The 20,496-nt window shown below is 40.1% G+C and overlaps 1 protein-coding gene across 5 annotated transcripts in view; it reads right to left on the bottom strand.

Annotated features, from left to right (window-relative positions):
• The window catches only part of CDH8 (cadherin 8), a 1,308,359-nt gene that overhangs the window by 197,166 nt on the left and 1,090,697 nt on the right, over positions 1-20,496 (bottom strand). For all 5 annotated transcript variants that reach the window (XM_081511605.1, XM_081511603.1, XM_081511604.1 and 2 more), the window contains one exon: positions 7,931-8,050. In XM_081511605.1, the coding sequence (XP_081367731.1) occupies positions 7,931-8,050 (120 nt within the window). The remainder of the gene's footprint in view (positions 1-7,930; positions 8,051-20,496) is intronic.

Raw genomic sequence — 20,496 nt, 5'->3', positions numbered from 1 at the left:
AAAAGGAGATGGCAACCCATTCCAGTATTCTTGCCTGAAAAATCCCATGCCAGAGGGGCCTGGGTAGGTGGCAGTCCATGGAGTCACAGAGAGACAGACACGACAGCGACTAAACAATAACAACAACATATATCTCTTTTAGGATTTATCATATACAACACTACATGCTCAATGGCTAGTACATGACTTTAATATTAGAGTGTATATGTTGACTAGGTATCATTTAATGTGAATTACAAAGAGATTCTCATTCATCAATGTATATCCTAGCATTGTTGGACAGCTTGAATTTATCTGAATATTTCTTCTCAAAGGTCTGCACAGGAAAATTCTCAAGGCAGTGGAAATGATAATTTATGTAATCCTGATATTTTTAAAAAAGAGATCTTGTATTTTGCCGTTTACCACTTTGGCTCAGAAGTTATAACAATGACTCAATTCCATAAAGGCATTCCATGAAGATTCTATGTATTATCCTTGATGTTTATAAAAGAGAACCATTCATTACATGGATTATTTTTTCCAAGGAGTACTTTTTGCCTTAGCTCATTTTTACAGGTTCCACTGAGACAAATGCTATTTGTATCCAATGAAGAGAAAGATGGTCTGAGTCTCAAAAAAAGGTCAATGAATTAACTTGGTTTATTTTGCAGCTGATCATTTTTCTTAGTCTTGATTGCCTGGAGCAACGTGCACACTGTCCTGCAACTTTACCCTGATTTCTTCAGATAATTAAGCATTTACTATTCACTTGCCTTGCATTTTATTTAGATGTTCCATCTTCAGTCACTTAGGATGGTCTGCAACTGTTTTCTCACTGCTGTCCTCAAATTAGTAGCTTTTTAAATAAATGCCACATTTCTCCCTGTCTGTGCCCAAAATGTTACAAGCAAACATATGGTATTGGGGTGGCAGGGAGGGGAAAACAAAAAAAAAAGAGAGAGAAAAAACATTTATAGAATACAAATAAGCTATTTTCAGCCTTTTGAAGCTATTCACAAAAATGACACTTCATTTTACAATTACTACTGCCTCACATCTTATCTGACATCAAACTGTTTCCTGTGTCCATGTATAAAGGAGACCTGGGCCTGATTCCAAGTTCTATAGGTCCATTTCTACACCAACAGCAGCCCCGGGCACGAGACACAATGCATGGAAGTCCGGGGTGGGGGGTGGTTACAGGAGAATGTGAAAAACTGGATCTTGCAATCAGAGAGACTCACTTGAAACCTTGCTTCAAACACCTTATGCAATAAATGTATTACTATCAGTTCTGATCCTCTGTTATCTCATCAGTAACACAGAGATGACATTTAGTACCTACCTCAAAATATTGTGTGGAATAAATTAAATTAAATTTGATAATGCATGCAAACCTAATTAGCACACTGCCGAGAACACAATATGTGTTCAATAAATGAGGTGGTTGTTGTTTAGAGTCTTGGTTTTATTCTTCCTGTTGTTTATAATTTGACAGAGAGTTTGATGTAAGGATAGGGAAGACATTTTACCTTATTTCTCTGAAATACAGTTCTGTCAACTGCAAATTGGAGACGGAAATTCTTCCTTCTTCACTATGGTTTAGAAACACAATAATATTTTCCCTTTTATTACTATTATTATTTTTATTACTATCACAGTGACCTCCAGAATAGGAAGATTTATTAATAACCATCCTTTCCTCTACAATGGCTGCAATGGTTCCCTGAACCTTTCCATCTCAACGTCTAATCTAGAACTAAATCTGAGCAAGAGTTTATAAGTCTCAAGGTTCATTTTTGCAAGTACCAGAATAGCACTGCATTGGCTAGACACTTAGGATATAGCATGAGACTTGGAAATGACGTGAATCTGAGTCTTCAGTGAATCTCAGTAAAAACAACAAAAATCACATGTGAGGTTGCAGTGGTGTTCTTCCCACCACAAAAATAGACAGAAGGAAGACAGGCTGGAAACCAAACTGGATTCCCTTCCTGGTGTTTCCACATCGTCTCTGTAAGTTGTGGCAAGCTTTTCCCTTTCTCTTTCATTCATTCCTTCCTTCTCTTCTTTCTCCCCACCCTACCCTCTTCATGCCTTTCTGTCTCAACTACTTACTGAATAATTTCAGGTGCCAAACTCTCTGCTAGGCACAGGGATACAAAATGAACAAATTAGACAAGCCCCATTCTTTCATGAGCTGTTCATTCTAGCATGAAAACTGACTTAGAAACATAAGCAAGTCAATTACAAGACGATTACTGATCAGGAGATGCTCACAGAAGAGAATAAACAGAATAAATAGCAAATCTTTCTGAACCCTAAACTGATACCTAAAACAAGAGGAGAAGCTCTTCCTGAGACAGGACTGTGTTCTGGTGACAGGAAATAATTCCATAAAGTTGGAACGTAACAAGCAAACAGGAAAACAGAATTTCTGTGTTCCAAAGTCTGGAGTTCCATCCTTAGCATTCTTGTGAGAGTAAAACAAGACACATACATGTATTCTTGTTTCCTGTCCTCGGGTTTTGTCAGTGGAACCACTGACTGAGACCGCCTACCCTGGCCAGGTACCACAGTGACCACTTGTGGCAATTCAGAACTCACGAGCTACTGCCAACTGGAAGAATTCAGAAAAGGTCAAAAGGAAAGAGGAGGCTCCAGTCCTTATATCCTACCACCTCCCAGAATCCTTCTCCCTGGAATCCATCTTGGCTGAGTGATGTGTGCAGCACCAAGAAGGACCCTGAGCCAGAGTGATTGGCCAGAGACAACCTGGAAACTAACCCAATTACCATAAATCCTGAGACTGCGAGCCACGTGGCAGAGCAGTTCTCTTGAGTTCCCTTACCCTCCTGCTTTCCGCCCAGGCACCCCTTCCCAATACAGTCTCTTGCCTTGTCACCACAGGTGTCTCCTCGGAAAATTCATTCCTGAGTGTCAGACAAGAGACCACCCTCAGGTTCCCCTTCCTGCAACAGTTTCCTTTTCCTTATTGAAAATATTCTAGCATCAGGGACTTGCTGACAGTGGTCAGTAGGCAGTCTTCTTTATATAGATCATTCCCTCAAATGATTCTCCAGATTCCAGTTTTTGCTGTTGTTCAGTCGCTAAGTCTTGTCCAACTCTTTGTGACCCTATGGACTGCAGCACGCCAGACTTCCCTGTCCTTCACTATCTCCCGGAGTTTGCTCAACCTCCTGTCCATTGAGTTGATGAAGCCGTGCAACCATCTCATCCTCTGTCACCCCCTTCTCCTTCTGCCCTCAATCTTTCCCAGCATCAGGGTCCTTTCCAGTGAATCAGCTCTTCCCATCAGGTGGTCCAAGTATTGGGGCTTCAGCTTCAGCATCAGTCCTTCCAATGAATATTCAGGGTTGATTTCCTTTAGGATTTATTGGTTTTGATCTCCTTGCTCTCCAAGGGACTCTCACGAGTCTTCTCCAGCACCACAGTTTGAAAGTATCAATTTGGCACTCAGCCTTCTTTATGGTCCAACTCTCACATCCATACATGATTACTGGAGGCATATGTAGGACTGGTTTTAAGTTTCAAGCGGGTATCTTACTTCCCAGGTATATCTCAGCCAACAGCTGTACAAGGCAGGTGATAATAAAGCCTGGTCACTTGTGTGCAGTATGAGACTCCTTTTAAGAGAAATCTTTGTTCCAGGGACCTCTATGGGTTCGGCCAAGATGCTGGTGAATCTACGTTGCCTTAACGTATATCCTTTCCTAACTTGCATGGGTTTCAGGTCAGAATTACAGTGTGATGGACTTCCCTGCCTAATTCTGTTTCATGTCTAACTTGGATTGCATGTTTTTGACCCTCCCCAAATTTATATGGTGAACTGTAATCTCCTCTGTGATGGTATTTGGAGGTGGCAGCTTTGAGAGGTAGATCATGAGGGTGAATCCTTCAAAAATAGTATTAGCATTCATATAAAAAAAAGCCAGAGACCTAGCTTCTTCTCTTTCCAAGGGAACAGGAGAGACAGCCTCTGCAACCCACAAGAGAGCAGTCACCAGAACCTGACCATGCCCACCCTGATCTCAAACTTCCAGCCTCCAGGCCTCTCAGAAGTAAATGTCTGATTCTTATAAGTTGCCCAGTTTATCGCATTTTGTTACAGCAGTGGAACTAAGATAGTACTTCTTCCATCTTTCACAGTCTTTAAGCCCCAAGAAGTCACTTGTTCTCCTAACTCCAAGTCAGAGTCTATTTCTCAGATGAGGCAAATTATGCAAATCTTCTCATCACCAGAAAGGGTATTTTCTTTCCTTTTGCTTAGAAAATAAAAAATTCAAATGTTCTATGGTCTTTGTACGTTTTTCTAATATAAAATATCAACAAATATTCTTAATGTCCTTCTGCCTTTATACACTCCTCCATTAAGTGCACATGTGTTCACACCAGTCTCAATTTTTTCTTTTAGAAAGGTGAACAAAGTCTCAGAGACAGACAAATTTAGATCCTTTAGGAACAGCTAACTCTCTGCTTTCACGTGAACAAACCCAAGCATAATTAAGCAAGCATTTACACAATAATGCTTACTTTTCAGAGAAGGCAATGGCACCCCACTCCAGTACTCTTGCCTGGACAATCCCATGGACGGAGGAGCCTGGTAGGCTACAGTCCATGGGGTCGCGAAGAGTTGGACACGACTGAGCGACTTCACTTTCACTTTTCCCTTTCATGCACTGGAGAAGGAAATGGCAACCCACTCCAGTATTCTTGCCTGGAGAATCCTAGGGACGGCGGAGCCTGGTGGGCTGCTGTCTATGGGATCGCACAGAGTCGGCCACGACTGAAGCGACTTAGCAGCAGCAGCAGCAGCTTACTTTTCACTTAACATGTTGATGTTTCAATATGTGATTTGCTATTTGATAAGCTATATCAATTTGCTAATTGATAAGCTATTAAACCTCTGTTGCTGACTCTATTATTAAGTTTAGCCTCTACTGCCTTTGCACTCTGTCTGCTTGAGTTAAAAACCTTAACTTCATTCAACCAGTATTTATTAAGCAACTTCTATGTGCATGCTTCAAGTAGCATTTCCCTCCAGTGCATTTCCACAATAGCACCAGAATAAACTTTCTAAAATATGAATCAGATAACTTTGTATCTGTCAAATTGGACATGATAAGGCTAAAATGACTATGTGTTGAGATAAACCCTCATTATGCTGAGTGAAAATGTACACATTAAATGTTGCTGACAACATTTAATTAAGCAAATAGCAATATATGTCAAATGAGATTTAAAGTTGCCCAAATCCTCTGACTTAGTACTAGGCTTTTATTCTCTGTACTTCATGGTAAGTTGTTCCTAAGATATAAATTATTTAAATGGCATCATCATGCTTCCTTGTATTTATGTTGGAAAAAAAAAATCTGTCTGCCAAAATGGATTGTGAGATATTGTAGGCTGAGATTAGCCTTTGTGAATTGGTCTCCTTATATCTAACTTGGTTCCTGGCACATAGTGAATGCTGATTTGGACATCTGTTGGATAAATATCTATTGCTGGTCCAAAGGTACAAACTTACAGTTATCAAATAAATAAGTCCTGGGGATATAATATTCTGTGTGGTGGCACTAGTGGTTAAGAACCTGCCTGCCGATGCAGGAGACTTAAGAGACTCAGGTTCAATCCCTGGGGCAGGAAGATCCCCTGGAGAAGGGCATAGCAACTGACTCCAGTATTCTTGTCTGGGGAATCCCATGGAAAGAGGAGCCTTGTGGGCGACAGTCCATAGGGTCGCACAGAGTCAGACACAACTGAAGCGACTCAGCACAGCATGGCATGTGGTGTCTATAATTACTAACACTGTGTCATATATTTAGAAGTTGCCAAGATCCTAAAATTTCTCATCAAAAGAAAAAAACAATACAACTGTGTGGTGATGGATGTTAACCAGACTTATTATGATAATCACTTCACAATATATGCTGTGCTGTGCTCAGTCATGTCTGACTCTTTGAGACCCATGGACTGTAGCCCTCCAGGCTCCTCTGTCCATGGGATTCTCCAGGCAAGAATACTGGAGTGGTTGCCATGCCCTCCTCCAGAGGATCTTCCCAACCCAGGGATCAAACCTAGGTCTCCCATATTGCAGGTGGATTCTTTACCATCTAAGCCACCAGGAAAGCCCTCTTGGGCTTCAGTATTCTTATACTGGAGTGAGTACCCTATCCTTTCTCCAGGGGAACTTCCCAACCCAGGAATCGAACCAGGGTCTCCTGCATTGCAGGTGGATTCTTTCCCAGCTGAGCTACCAGGGAATCCCTATTAAATCTTTATGCTATACATCTGAAACTAATATAACACTATGTGTCAATTATTTCTCCATATATTCTCAATATACTTTCTCAATAATTGTTTCTCAATATATTACACTGTAAATGGTGAACCAAAAGATTCAAGTAAACAAACAAATAGCCAAGGAGTGAAGAGGAAATTGTTCAATTTCACTTAAGGAGTTAACGCATTTCTGTTTTGTGGATGCCGCTATACCATAACTCCTGCCATTGAAAAGAGAAGTTTGAAGACATCTGACAGTGGCTTTGAAATTAAGGCCCTGGGTGTGAGTCCTGGGCCCATCTCTCATTGTGACTCTGGCCGAGGAGTAGGACATCTCCAGATGTTTCTCTTTTCCCTTAAAATTCAGAGCTGACCACCTTCTCTACTCTTCCCCAGGGTCATCAAAGAGGACAAAGGAAATGCCGTCTATAGCAGACCTTCTTCTTCGCTGAGGAAAACCATATATAATTATGCCCCTAATTAATGTATTTTACAAGAGTTTTTTCCTGTTTCTGAATCTAAATTCAATTTTAAGCCATGACCTATTTATGTATAGATGTACTTTTTCTCACTTTTAAATGCATGAGGATTTTTCTTTGAATTAAAAAAAAAAAAGTGAGGAGAGGCTCTAAATTTTTAATTTAATTAATAATTGACTTAATGGTAAGACGTGAAAATTCATCTCAATACTGCTGAAAACTCATGAATCAAAGTAACAAATGTATATGTGCCCACATATTGAATTTTTCTATTTGGAAGTCTGCAGACAAAATCACCAGATATAGGAAAAAACTATACCCAAAAGATGGTGCTATTTTAAGTAATTTTAAAATATGCTATAAAAATCAAGATTATAAAAAGTCTGACACAGTCTTTACTCTCTTGCTACACTGTTAAAATTAAACAATAAAAGATATATCTTCATTTACAAAAACTGTTATTTTATGAATTTATCAGCCAAATCATTAAAAATAGATTTTCTAGTTTGCCTGTTTTATTTTTTTAAATAACTTATTTCCAGTTTGCTAAAATCTATATCATTGAACTCAGATACTGGCTGTGTTTAATATTGGCAAAAATTATAATATTTTCATGAGAGTTCTAGCACACAGATATCAGAATCCTGTTTAACAAATGAGGAATCTAGTAACAAATATAATAATATCCATGCATGAAATGATTACCACATGCCATGTACTGTTTGCTGAATATTTATTGATTCATCTGATCATAAGGCTATGAGGAAGGTTCCACTCCACTTCATAGATGTATGAGTTGAAACTTAGAAATCTTTATAAATGTTACTTGCCAAGCATTTTGCAGCCAATAAGTAATTGTATTTATTCTTAAATCTGATATCTAAGTTGGCCTGAGGTATAAGCACGCTTTTTTCCCAGGGATGAACAATGATGCCAGGCCATCTGTTAAACAGGTGATATTCTACAAAGGATCTGCAATTCATTTTAATATGTATCAAAATGATTGTCAGGCTTGCCATGTACCTGGCTCTGCATAGGAATAACACATTCGAATGTTACTGACAGTGAAGCTCCTTAACCAGAGCATTTCATAATCCACATCCCAAGAAAAGTGTTTCCCTGAAGCAATGACATAGTAAATAGAATTCAAAATTTAGGCCACAAACCTGTTTCAGGCTCAATGGAAAAATAAGGTTGCCCTTCCAAGATGCTATAAACCAACTTCGCACTGTTTCCATAAACTGGGTCATCAGCATCAGTAGCTGTTACATTAGTGACAGACGTACCTAAAAAAAAAAAGGAAAAGAAAAAGAGAAAATAAGAATTAACACATTATTCTTTGCCAAGAGCTGAATTTTGTCAAGGATATAATACAGAAACCCATGTGTGGTAATGAGGAAGAAAAGAAATCTTTTTTAAAATATGGAGATAAACTATCATAACTTCAACGATACACAAGCCTTTTAAAAGACAGAGGACTGCTAAGTTGAAGTACTATATAAAGACAGCTCTTTTAGAATTTGTATTATTTAAGATTCCTTTGTAGTTTTCATTTGAAAGATACCTATCAGATTCGTGGGCTTAGAGAATCTGAAAAGGATACATATCAAAGAAATATGAAACATAAGGTTAATAATATGATGGATATAAAATGTAACATTTAAGTTCTCCAAAAAGCACAACTGAATGTACTTGGAAAAATTGGCTGCTGAAAAAGCTGCACAGAATATGAAAGGAATATTTTATCCCATCTTATTTATTTCCTCAAAATATAAAATTATATTGGACTACTAATTAATCATGATATTTAGATAATTGGGCCTATGGATAACAGAATCAAAACTTTAATTTTTTTCCCCCAGATTAATTTTCCATTTTTATTCACTCATTCATTTAGCCATTGAATACATTCAGCTTGCCTGATATGAAGTCAAAATTCACACTTGAGAAGCTTACAGTTTGGTGGTGGAGGGAAGAGAAGAGGAGAGACAAACTCAGCTGGATGCAGCGACATCGGGTTTGGATCCCTCACTTAATCCAGCCCAAACCGGATATGGTCAGGGACAGCCTCCTGAGAGGCACTGCGTCTGAGTGGAACTATGAAAGGTGGGTCGAGTTTAACCAGGAAAAGAACAGCAGGGAAGGAATTATAAGCATAAGTAAAAACAAAGTAGTCTGAGAGACTGTGTTAAATTCTGGGAATTAGTGAAAGTGGGGAGAAACTGGAGAAGTCTGGTGTGCTAACAAGAAGCATGTTCTACGAGGGCAGGGTCCATGTCTTCCTCACCGAGTGCGGGGCATGTAATGATTACTGAACATACATTTGCTAACTGAATGGATAGACAGATGAATAAATCATCTGATGGTTTCATAAGGAATGGTAGGTATCACAAATGAGCTTCCTAGAAATAGATTCTAAGTTGAAGATTTCTTGAATTTTTACTGAGGAGTCCCTTTGATCAGTATATTCATACATATACACAGAATCTAGAAAAATGGTACTGATGAACCTATTTGCAGGGCAGGAATAGAGACCCCGACGCAGAGAACAAGCTTGTGGACATAGATGTAGAAGGAGAGGGTGGGACAAGTTGAGAGGATAGCGTTGACATATGTACACTATAATGTGTAAAGCTGGAGAAGGAAATGGCAACACACGCCAGTATTCTTGCCATGAATCCCATGGATAGAGGAGCCTCGTGGGCTACAGTCCAGGGAGTCGCAAAGAGTCCTACACAGCTTCGCGACTACCAACAAATGTGTAAAGTAGATAGTGAGCGGGAAGCTGCTGTATAACACAGGGAGCTCAACCTGGTGCTCTGTGATAACCTAGAGGGCTCGAGTGGGCTGGGAGGGAGGTTCTAGAGGGAGGGGACAGAAGAATACTCATGGGCTTCCCAGGCGGCTCAGTGGTAAAGAACCTGCTTGTCAATCCAGGAGCCACGGGTTTGATCCTCGGGTCGGAGAGGTCCCCTGGAGGAGGGCATGGCAACCCAATCCAGTATTCTTGCCTTGAGAAGCCCATAGACAGAGAAGCCTGGTCATGGGGTCTCAAAGAGTCAGACACAACTGAGCAACTGAGCGTGCACGCATGGCTGATTCATATTGCTGTATGGAAGAAACCACCATAACACTGTAAAGCAATTATCCTCCTATTTAACAAATATGTATATCTGTAGGAAAGCGAAAAGGACAAGACTGGGTAGAAGGTTCACTCAGGCAGTGATGCAGTTACAACAAAGACCTCAGTGGACTCCCTTCTAGAGCTGGGATGGTCATTGAGGAAATCCATCCAAGACTTTATACTCCAGCACTGACCAGTTGTTGGCTGTGGGAACCTCCCTTAGAATGGAGGCTTGGCCCTGGTCCAGGCAGCCGTCTTCAGCTGAGGGATCATCAGCCCTGAACTGTCTACAGTCAACACGTCCCGCAGCTGAGGGAAGAGTGTTTTAAACCTGAAGGGAGATGTGGGTGGATCTGAGCAGCATTTAGGTTTGCTGAAAAAAGGTAGAGCTTTGCAAGATCTTGCCAATTGAAATCTTTTTGAACTGTGTTGAATTATGGTCACTACATAGGAAAATGTAATGTTTGTCGAGCAGTTGATCATCCTGTAAAACTGGAATTTTTACTCAGCATGATGATTCAGAGGTTCTACAAAAACCTACAGCTAGAGATAAAAAATGCTCTGAATGTCTGTTGTGTAATACATTCCACCAGACACTGGGAACAGTATCAAAAAAATAAATAAATAAAGACTCACTTTCACAAGTAGCTCATCTACTAGCTGGTGAAATATTTGCAGTTATTTGAATATTGTGTGGGATGGAGAAGAATTGGAGGAAAGACATTCCAGGTGAGAGGAGGATAGTAAGACAGACATGACTAGGTTTCTGTTAGGAAGAGAGATGTCTGGAAAAGGCAGTCATTAAAACTAAAGCTGGAGATGCAAACAGAACAAAATATAAGGCACATAAATGTCAAGATGGGGAGAGTTGGCTTCATCCTGTAGACAAGAGAGGAGATACATCATTTGCAATCAACCCTATGTAGGAGGCTCCTCCGTTAGTACTTCCAGATTCAATTGGAGGCAGAGATATAGAATGTTAGGAGATGAGACAAGTTATGAGGTTTACAGTTATAGTCCAATTACGAGATGATAAAACATTGACACTGGGTAATGACAATAAACACGAGTCTCAGTGATGACTTTCTTGTTTTGGTCCTTGAACTAATGTTACCTAAAATGTTCAACTGAAGGTAAGCTGATAATGCTTTTGAACTGTGGTGCTGGAGAAGACTCTTGAGAGTCCCTTGGACTGCAAGAAGATCAAATCAGTCAGTCCTAAAGGAAATCAACCTTGACTATTCACTGAAAGGACTGGTGCTGAAGCGGAAGATACAATACTTTGGCCACGTGATGCAAAGAGCCAACTCATTGGAAAAGACCCTGATGCTGGGAAAGATTGAGGGTAGGAGGAGAAGAGGGCGACAGAGGATGAGATGGTTGGATGGCATCACTGATTCAATGGACATGAGTTTGAGCAAACTCCAGGAGGTGGTGAAGGACAGGGAAGCCTGGTATGTTTCAGTTCATGGGGTTGAAAAGAATCAGACATGAGTTAGCGACTGAACAACAACAAAGCTGAGTAAGGGGTATACAGGAACTATTTTTGCAACTTTTCTCTAAGATTAAAATTAATTCAGGAGAGGTTTTTTTTTAATGAATCACAAGAAAAAGATTCAAGATTTACTAAAAGAACTGAGTTCAGAGACTAATGTGAAAGGGTGAACTCTTTCTTCCCTGCAGAACGTCATGAAATAACTTTTGTTTTTGTTTTGCTGGGTTGTGTTTTCACTTAGATTTTGTTTTTAGGAGAAATTATTTCCTCCATTATGAAATAATAACACATTAACAGAAAATAAGGTCAAGCTCTGTACTCTGTGTCTGGCTGTTAGTGAGTGTGTGCATTTCATACCAGTCTCTGTTTAGGGTGGAAAAAGAGAAGTGATAAAGTGAAAAAATTCTGTTATCAACAGAGTTACCTTCTAGTGGGAGGGATTCTAAAATTAAGAAATGCCTTCATAGAAAAAAATTAATAAATCTAGATGGTGTCTAAACAATGACAAACCCTGTGTATATTTGTGAGGTGAGTGTATTTGGGCAGAGTAGCATGGGGTACAGGCTCCCCTTCTGGCTCAGCAGTAAAGAATCTGCCCGCCATGCAGCAGACCCAGGTTCAATCCCTGGGTCGAGAAGATCCCTTGAAGGAGGGCATGTCAACCGATCCCAGTACTCCTGCCTGGAGAATCCTATGGACAGAGGAGCCTGACTTGCTACAGCCCACGGGGTTGCAAAGAGTCAGACACGACTGAACGACTAAGCAGCAGCAGCAGCGTGGGGTTAAGTTTCACAGATGGAATATTTATATGTGAAATGTTCTGATATAAGTACGTTTTCCCTTCGGACCAATCATTTAACTTGTCTTTGCTCTGGATTTCAAGTCTACAGCAAATGTTAGAATTACTGTGAGGGCCCAACAGAGTAATATAGATAGGAGCTAGAACAGAAATTACCATATACAAAAGCAATAATCTGACTTCCCTGGCAGTCCAGTGGTTAAGACTTCCCTTTGCAATGCAGGGGACAGGAATTCAATCTCTGGTCTGGGAACTAAGATTCCACATAACTTGGAGCAACTAAGCCCATGGGCCCCAACTACTGAGCCCAGGAGCCACAACTGAAAACTCCATGTGATGCAACCAAAGATCCTATATGATGCAATGAAGATTCTATGTGCCACAACTAAGACCCAATACAGCCTAATTAATCACTTTTTAAAAAACCAATAATTTTTATTCTTCAAAGCTCAAAGCTTTGTGCAAGAAACAAATGAGATAATAGTAAGAGAGTAGTGGCTGAAAACATAACTTTAGAGTCAAACTTTCTTGAACCAGACACTTGCTTTATATTCCATGCTCAGCTTTTATTAGTTCTGTGTCCTTGCCCAAGTAACAAAACTTTCCTAAGCTTGAGTTCTTTAATCTATAAAAAAGGAAGTGAATAGAAATTGTTATATCTTAGGCTTATTGAGATGATTAAATATAATAATGTATGTAAAGAGTATGTGTGCATGCATGCTAAGTTGCTTCAGTCATGTCCAACTCTTTGTGACCCTATGGACTGTAGCCCGCCAGGCTCCTCTGTCCATGGGATTCTCCAGGTAAGAATACTGGAGTGGGTTCCCATGTCCTCCTCCAGGGGATCTTCCCCACCCAGGGAGTGAACCTGCATCTCTGTCTCCTGCACTGGTAGATGGGTTCTTGACCACTAGCGTCACCTGGGAACCTCACGCAAAGAGCACAGAGGAGTTAAATACATAATATTTCTGAGAGCTTTATTGTCACTATAATTACAGGCACATTATGTGTATGTATATGAGATATTGAATAACAAACTAGTCTTTTACAATTTTAAGTGGTGGTGGATGTTGTAATTACAACTAAGTGTAGTTTGCTTAGTCATTTTAATAGTAGCTTTCTTTCACTGGAGAGGGTGTGGAGAAAAGGGAACCTTCCTACACTGTCGGTGGGAATCGAAGTTGGTGCAGCTACTGTGGAAGATAGTATGGATGTCCCTCAAAAACAAAAAACAGAAGTATCATATGATCTATCAATCCCACTCCTGACATATATCCAGACAAAATTATAGTTCAAAAAGATAAATGCACCCCTGTGTTCACAGCAACACTATTTCCAACAGCCAAGACAGGGTGACAACCTAAATTTCCAACAACAAATGAATGGATAAAGAAGAGGTGGTACATATATATAGTGGAATATTACTCAGCCATAAAAACCGAATAATGCCGTCTGCTACAACATGAATGCAATAGAGATTATCACACTAAGTAAAATAAGTCAGAAAGACAAATACCATGATATCATTTATATGCAGAATCTAAAATATGACACAAATGAATCTACCTATGAAACAGAAAAAGAATCAGAAACATATAGACTGGTGGTTGCCAAAGGGGTCGGGGTGGAAGAGGGATGAATCAGTAGCTTGGGATTAGCAGATACAAACTGGTATATATAGAACAGGTAGACAACAAAGTCCTATTGTATAGCACAGGGAAATATATTCAATATCCTGTGAAAAAACCATAATGGAAAAGAAAAAAATAGTAGCTTATTTTCTTAAATTTTGAAGAGGAAACACAAAAAGACATTCTCTAATGTAGCAAGTTAAAAAACACACAATCTCACATTCACCCATCCAATCAACTTCATATCAGTCTCCTCTGTGGCATAAAATTGCTGTGGGCTCAAAAATACAATGTGTTTTGATGTAGCAGGCACAAGACCAGGCACTGGGCACATCCTCAGTACAAGTGGCTTAGTGTTACTTGAGTGAATTGCTCCCACATTTGAATGTCGCATCTCCCAATCCATACAAATCCCACAGGCTTGCCGAGAAGAACCACCGGGCTGAGGACTGTAACAAAGCTAAAACAAGCTTTTATCCACATCCTCTCTCAAGATCTTTCTGCCTGATGTCTGGCTTCTCGGGAAATCCGCATCCTTTAGCTTCAGACACCTGGAAATGAAAAGGCAGCACTTCTTTCCGTCAAGGATGATATTTCTCCTAATAGTGATTCAAGACTGTTGACGCACCTGTACACTGGAATAGATGTGTGTGGAGGTTTTGTGGATGCATTTGTCAAGTGATTACCCAGAGGGGGGAAAATGGATGCTTTGAGGTTAATCTTGCAGCAGAAAAGATTTCTAGTCAAGCTGCGATGTAGGCTCCTCCACGGAAATGCATGCAGAATGCAGACCATGGAGGCAAATTGAACAGTGTAAACCTTGCAGGATAATGTTTCTTCAAAGCGGCAAGTGTTGGTGTGTGATAAATAGGACCCTGAGTAACACCCAGGAAATACAACAACAGGATTCTCTGTTTGTGTTTTCATTTGGAACTGTTTCTGTCCCTTGGTCGACAGTACAAGAGCCTCATTTAGCTAGTGACTATAAATTTGACACCGTGCCATTTCTCCAAGAAAGCCCCTATTATAATCCAACTTGATTCGGATCCTAATTATAATAATATAGCTGTTGTATTTCCAGCTGTTTTTCAACAAACATGATCCCTGTCATCACAATTCATCCTGCCAGTGTCAAGTCAAGTGTGAACAGCATCAATCCCAAGGTGAAGTCCACTTTTAATAAACCCATATTTTTTCTGCATTTAGCTTCTTGGTTAAGTGCAACTGGCTTGGATTTCAATTAACACGATGCTCCCAGAATCCTTTGCCTCTGGCCATACCTGAAAGTTCCCTCCCATTAGCAACAAAACCCACACGTCTCCCCCCTATAATGACAGCACACACTACGAGGAAAAGTAACCATTAAAATTTTACACTGTCAGGGTAGAGGTCCCAGCCTGCTGACAAACTAAGATGAAAGGCCTTCGGGAAAATAAGATGTTGGGGTTTTGGGGAGTGCAGCTCTGTTAGCGAGGCTCTACTTTTTTATGAGCAAGTCAGCACACCAATTCTGCACATTATTCAGAAAGAAAAATGCTGGTGCTGACACCCTGAGCGGAAAAACAAAGGTTTGGTGCAGCGTAAAATGTGCACACTGGAAAAGCTAAAACCCTTATGATGAGAAGAACACAGACCCCATTTGCAAAGTCTCATTTGCAATACATTTTCAGAGAATAAGCATTTCAATAGCAGGTGAAAAATAAAACAGCTGAACCTTCACACTAGCTCAAACTCAGAAAGGTGTGCATAACTGGCCCTCCCAGGAACATCTTCCAAATCTGACTTGACCTTTCAGCTACCCTGGTCCAAGCTCAGTATGGACAACCCCCAGACAGGGTAACTGGCATTACCAGCTGAAAATACATTCCTTAAACAGTCACACTTTCCAAAGCTCATAGGCCTAACAGGTAACAACAATCTATGCAATGCCTTCATTATATTAATAAAATTGAAACCTCAACCCATTTCCCCTCACCTTCCTTATTAATTCCCCCAAGTAGTAGGCAACACAAGAGGTAATGGGGCACAGGTGTTGCTAATGACAACCCTTTTGGGTTGCTGTTGCACAGCAGAGCAATAATTTCACGATACCTGTGTAACTTGTTGATGTTTAAATTATTGCTTACTAGAAGCTGAAGCATCTAGCCTTGGAGGTTTTCAATGTGTCATGCGAAATCCATTTTTTTTTAAGTCTTATCAAACCTGGGATTCCTGTGCATGCACTTTTAGAGGTTTTTTTTTTTTTTTTTCTATTTGTTTGTTGGGTCCGAGCAGAGACCTTGTATACTTAGGAAAAAAATCAGAGAAATAAATACAGGCAGCCAATATTCCTTTTTCTTCATATCTCTCTAACTGATATCATAGGCTTCAACATTCATTTCTCCTGAAGGGACTCAAGCAAACTCCCCAAGTGGGGAAGATGATCTAAACCTTACTGATATTTTTTTTTCCATTTTGCTATTTAATTATAGAAGACACAAGCCAAATATCCAAACCTTTAGGGGGTCTTTTGGAGGAGGAAGAGGATTAAACATGGATCAGTAAAAATTGCAGCTTATTTATTTTAACCCTGTATATGGAGAATTTCTCTCCATCTAAGTTCTGGGGTAAATAAATAGTGAATTGTACCATCTGACTGTTCATTCACCAATAAACAGGAAAGTTTCCACTTCCTTTTAGGAATCTGTGCTATGACCTACTGTTGATTAACTAGGAAAGTTACATCAGGGCGCTAACAGACGATCTAACCTTCCCTTTGGATGGTGATCGATCTCGCAATTGAGCAAGGAGGACGAGGCGGTGTCCGCTTGCCATGTCACTGCAGAAACCTCCCTTTGAAGACACACAACACATACTACAGCCTCAAACAGTCACTTCCCTTGCTGTCTTCTTCCGCAGAGGCCTGACCATTGCTCGCTGGGTGTTTTCCTCCCATGCCAACTCAGCCTGTAGCGCAGTCACTGCCAAACTCTACAGGCTCCAAATTGAATTTATTATGGGAACAGGGACAGACTCGAAACTGCAGGCGGGCGGATGGACAGCACCGAAATGTACTCTGTCATTTCTCTGGCTCTGTTTTGGAACATGAGCCCGGGAAATAAAATGCGGTTTCCAGATTATATTCTGGAGCATTCTGAGGTATAAACAGTTTTCTAACTTAATGAAACAGCCCATACAGCCTTAACAGGGTGTTTTTAAAATGAGCCTGGAAGTTTCTGGAACAATTAAACACTTCAAAAGACACACTAGAGCGCACAGATGTCTTCTCTTCACCCATGCAGCATTCCGACAAACATCTGTAATGTGCATCGGGTGAGAGAAATGAAAAATATTGTATGAAAATGTGTAACTGTAAAATCTCAGCCCTTGTTTACTATGCACAGGAGAAGAAATGCCTTCTGGATCCCAGGCAAACAACTCCAGGATGGTGGCCTACCCACTGCTTCCGCAAACAGAGAATGAGGACAATTGGAGGCCTGGTTGTGAAAACTAATAAGCTGTCTGTTTTACAGTTTCATGTTTATAAATAAACCATTTCAGAATTGGAATGACTCTTTTATAACATAACAGGGGAAAAAAAAAATGTATCTTTTCTTTTCTTGGATGACCTGTTCCCAGCAAGCAAACCTTTGCTGTTCTGTTACCTATGGAAGAAAATCCTACAACTGCTTAACAAGTAAACTAGAATCATTTATGCTTTAGACTGACAGCTATTTCCAGCCTGACTTTGCACAATCATGCTACTGGTGGCACTGCAGGCGTCTTCCGCAATGTGTCAGGACTGCAGTAGGTAGAAGGCTTCGTTGGGTCTGTGTTACTATCTGAGTTCGTTCACTCACTCACACAAAGGCGAGCTGCATAGTGTGCCCGTGTGCAGAGCTCAGAGATAGATGCAGGGGGTACAGGAATGGGCAGCAGAGCCCGAGTTGCTGTCCCAACAGTATTTGAAGTTTCTTTTAGCAATGCCTTCACATGGTTTCACTTTATTACAGGAAAGTGTGCAAATCTTTGTTAAGTTTAGAAGGCATGATGCAGTGGAAAACTCCTATATACTACAATTATAAGGTTAGAAGATTTTGTTCACATTATCTTATTATAAGACAGATCATATTCGACATCATTGATTTGCCACTCTCACAGAGCGAGGACTTTTTTTTTTTTTTTAACATCTTTAAGGTTCAGATTCTTAATCTAAAAAATGGGAATGATACCACCCACATCAAGTTCTTATTCTAAGGCTCCTTAAAGCAGGGGTCCCCAGTCTCCAGGATCTAATGCCTGATGATCTGGGGTGGAACTGATGTAGTGGTAATAGAAATAAAGTGCACTTTAAATATAATGCACTTGAAACATCCCAAAACCATCCCCTCACACTTGTTCTTGGAAAAACTGTCTTCCATGAAACTGGTCCCTGGTGCCAGAAAGATTGGGGACCGCTGGTATAAAGACATCACACAATCAACACTCCCTGGGTGAGGGGACACTGTACAAATCACAGCCCTGGGCTCTCAAGGGCATGGTACTACTTTATTTATATTGGATGAAGTGAGAATTTGGGAACAAGCTGCATGAGAAAAAAAAAATACAACCATGGCACTGGCTGTTCATATTTTATTCTTTCAAAATAGGCTTAATTTTCTAGTTAAAAGACAAGACTTTAGAATTTTTTCAGTAGTGTGGTCCTGGCTACTCCTTCTTATTTTTCTTTTATCCCCTAGTTTTATTGAGGTATAATTGACCAAAAAATTGTAGTATATCTAAAATGGTGTAACATGATTTGATATGACTATACATTGTGAAATGATTACCACAATCAACTTAATTAACACATCCATCACATCACAGAGTTACTTTTCTTCCCCCTACATGTGAAATACAAAATGAGTGACTCTCCCATGAAATTGCAAACGTGGCAACGTGAAAAGCCACTCAGCCGCTGTGCTATTGGGAAGGGAAAGTCCTAGACAAAACAGGCCTAATTGGGTAATCATTGCAGAGCTATGGTTTCAAAGAGATTAAAAAAAAAAAAAATAAGTATTCACTAACTCATCCGAAATATGCCATCCTACCTAGGGGTTGTCATACTGAGTGAAGTAAGTCAGACAGAGAAGGAGAAATATCTTATGGCATCCCTTTTATGTGGAATCTATAAAGCAATGATACAAATGAAATTATTTACAAAACAGAAACAGGCATGCAGACTTAGAGAACAAACTTATGGTTGGAAGAGTGGGGAGGAGAGGGGGAAGGGATAGTTAGGGAGTTTGGGATGGACAGGTACCCACTGCTATATTGAAAATGGATGACCAATAACTATACAGCACAGGGAACTCTGCTCAATGTTATGTAGCAGCCTGGATGGGAGGTGGGTTTAAGGGAGAACTGATACATGCATACAGATGGCTGAGTCCCTTTGCTTTCCATCTGAAACTATCACAACATTATTAATCAGCTATACTCCAATATAGAATAAAAGGTTTAAAAAATACGATATTCTTCAGGTTCAGCCAGCTAACATTGAGGCGAGCTGGACTGATCTTCTGTTTGGGCCCTTTGTTATTGCAATACATTTTTATTGAGCTCTTGCGATGTATCAAGCCTTCTTTAATGCACCTGAGAAACTTGATAGAAAATCCGTGCTTTCTTGAAGGGCAGACTAGTGGGAAGGCAGAAAATTAAATAACTAACACAAATAATGTAAAATGATAAAGTGTTGTAGGTGAGGGACTTCCCTGGTGGTCCAGTGGTTAAGACGCCTGCAATGCAGGGGTTGTAGGTTCAACTCCTGGTCAGAGAACTAAGATCCCATGTGTGGTAGAGCAAGTAAGCCCGGGGCCACAGCTCCTGAGCTGGCACACCACAGCCAGAGAGCCTGCATGCTGCACCTGAGACCCAACGCAGCCAAAATTTAAAAAAAGAAGAAGACAAAGGTGAAAGAAATGACCTGAATAACACAGGAGGGGCAACTAAACAGCTACAGCAAGGTTTCTGAGAGGAGGGGACACTAATATTGAGATTAGATTTAAGAAAAAAGGTGATCTTGAGTTAGGTTCAGAGGTGGGGTTGTAAATCAGATGGAACCCCCATGAAAGAGGTTAATCGGACTGGAGCTTAGAAAAATGAAAAGTTAGAGACGGGATTTGAACAGCGTTTTTATACCAATTACCCAGAGTTCACTAATTTTCCCAACTTTTTTTTTTTCCCCAACACACTTGCTCAAACAAGCATATTCCTATGATTCCCTAATACATCCACCTAAGGTCACACCCAGATTCAAGATTTAGTTGATCCCTGAGCTGAATCATTCCTTCTTCTGAGCTCTAAAAATACTTTTTTTTGGACTATCTCTTGGGGTACCTTTTACTTTTATATATAAACTGCAGTGCATACAGATGTTCTCCTTTGAGACTGAAAGCTTCTTCAAAACAATATTCTTTCTTATTTGCTCAACTTTTCCATCTAATCTTCTCCAGAATAAACTCATTCCTCCTTAATGTAGCTTCATCCCTTTATCACATCATAAACATAGCTCTATGCCGTCCTATTTGTACAAATGCTAAGAACGGCCTAGTATGAAATATTTATTCATTTAATCTTTGCAACAAGCCTTTGAGCATTTGTTATGATTATCTCCTTTCAAACAGAAAGGGATAAATCCTGTATTCAAAACCAGAAGTTTCCAA

This window comes from Giraffa tippelskirchi, chromosome 7, assembly GCF_054371585.1.
Source record: "Giraffa tippelskirchi isolate mGirTip1 chromosome 7, T2T-mGirTip1v1.2.pri, whole genome shotgun sequence".
Lineage (NCBI taxonomy): Eukaryota > Metazoa > Chordata > Mammalia > Artiodactyla > Giraffidae > Giraffa > Giraffa tippelskirchi.
This window is presented reverse-complemented; position numbering and strand designations above follow the sequence as displayed.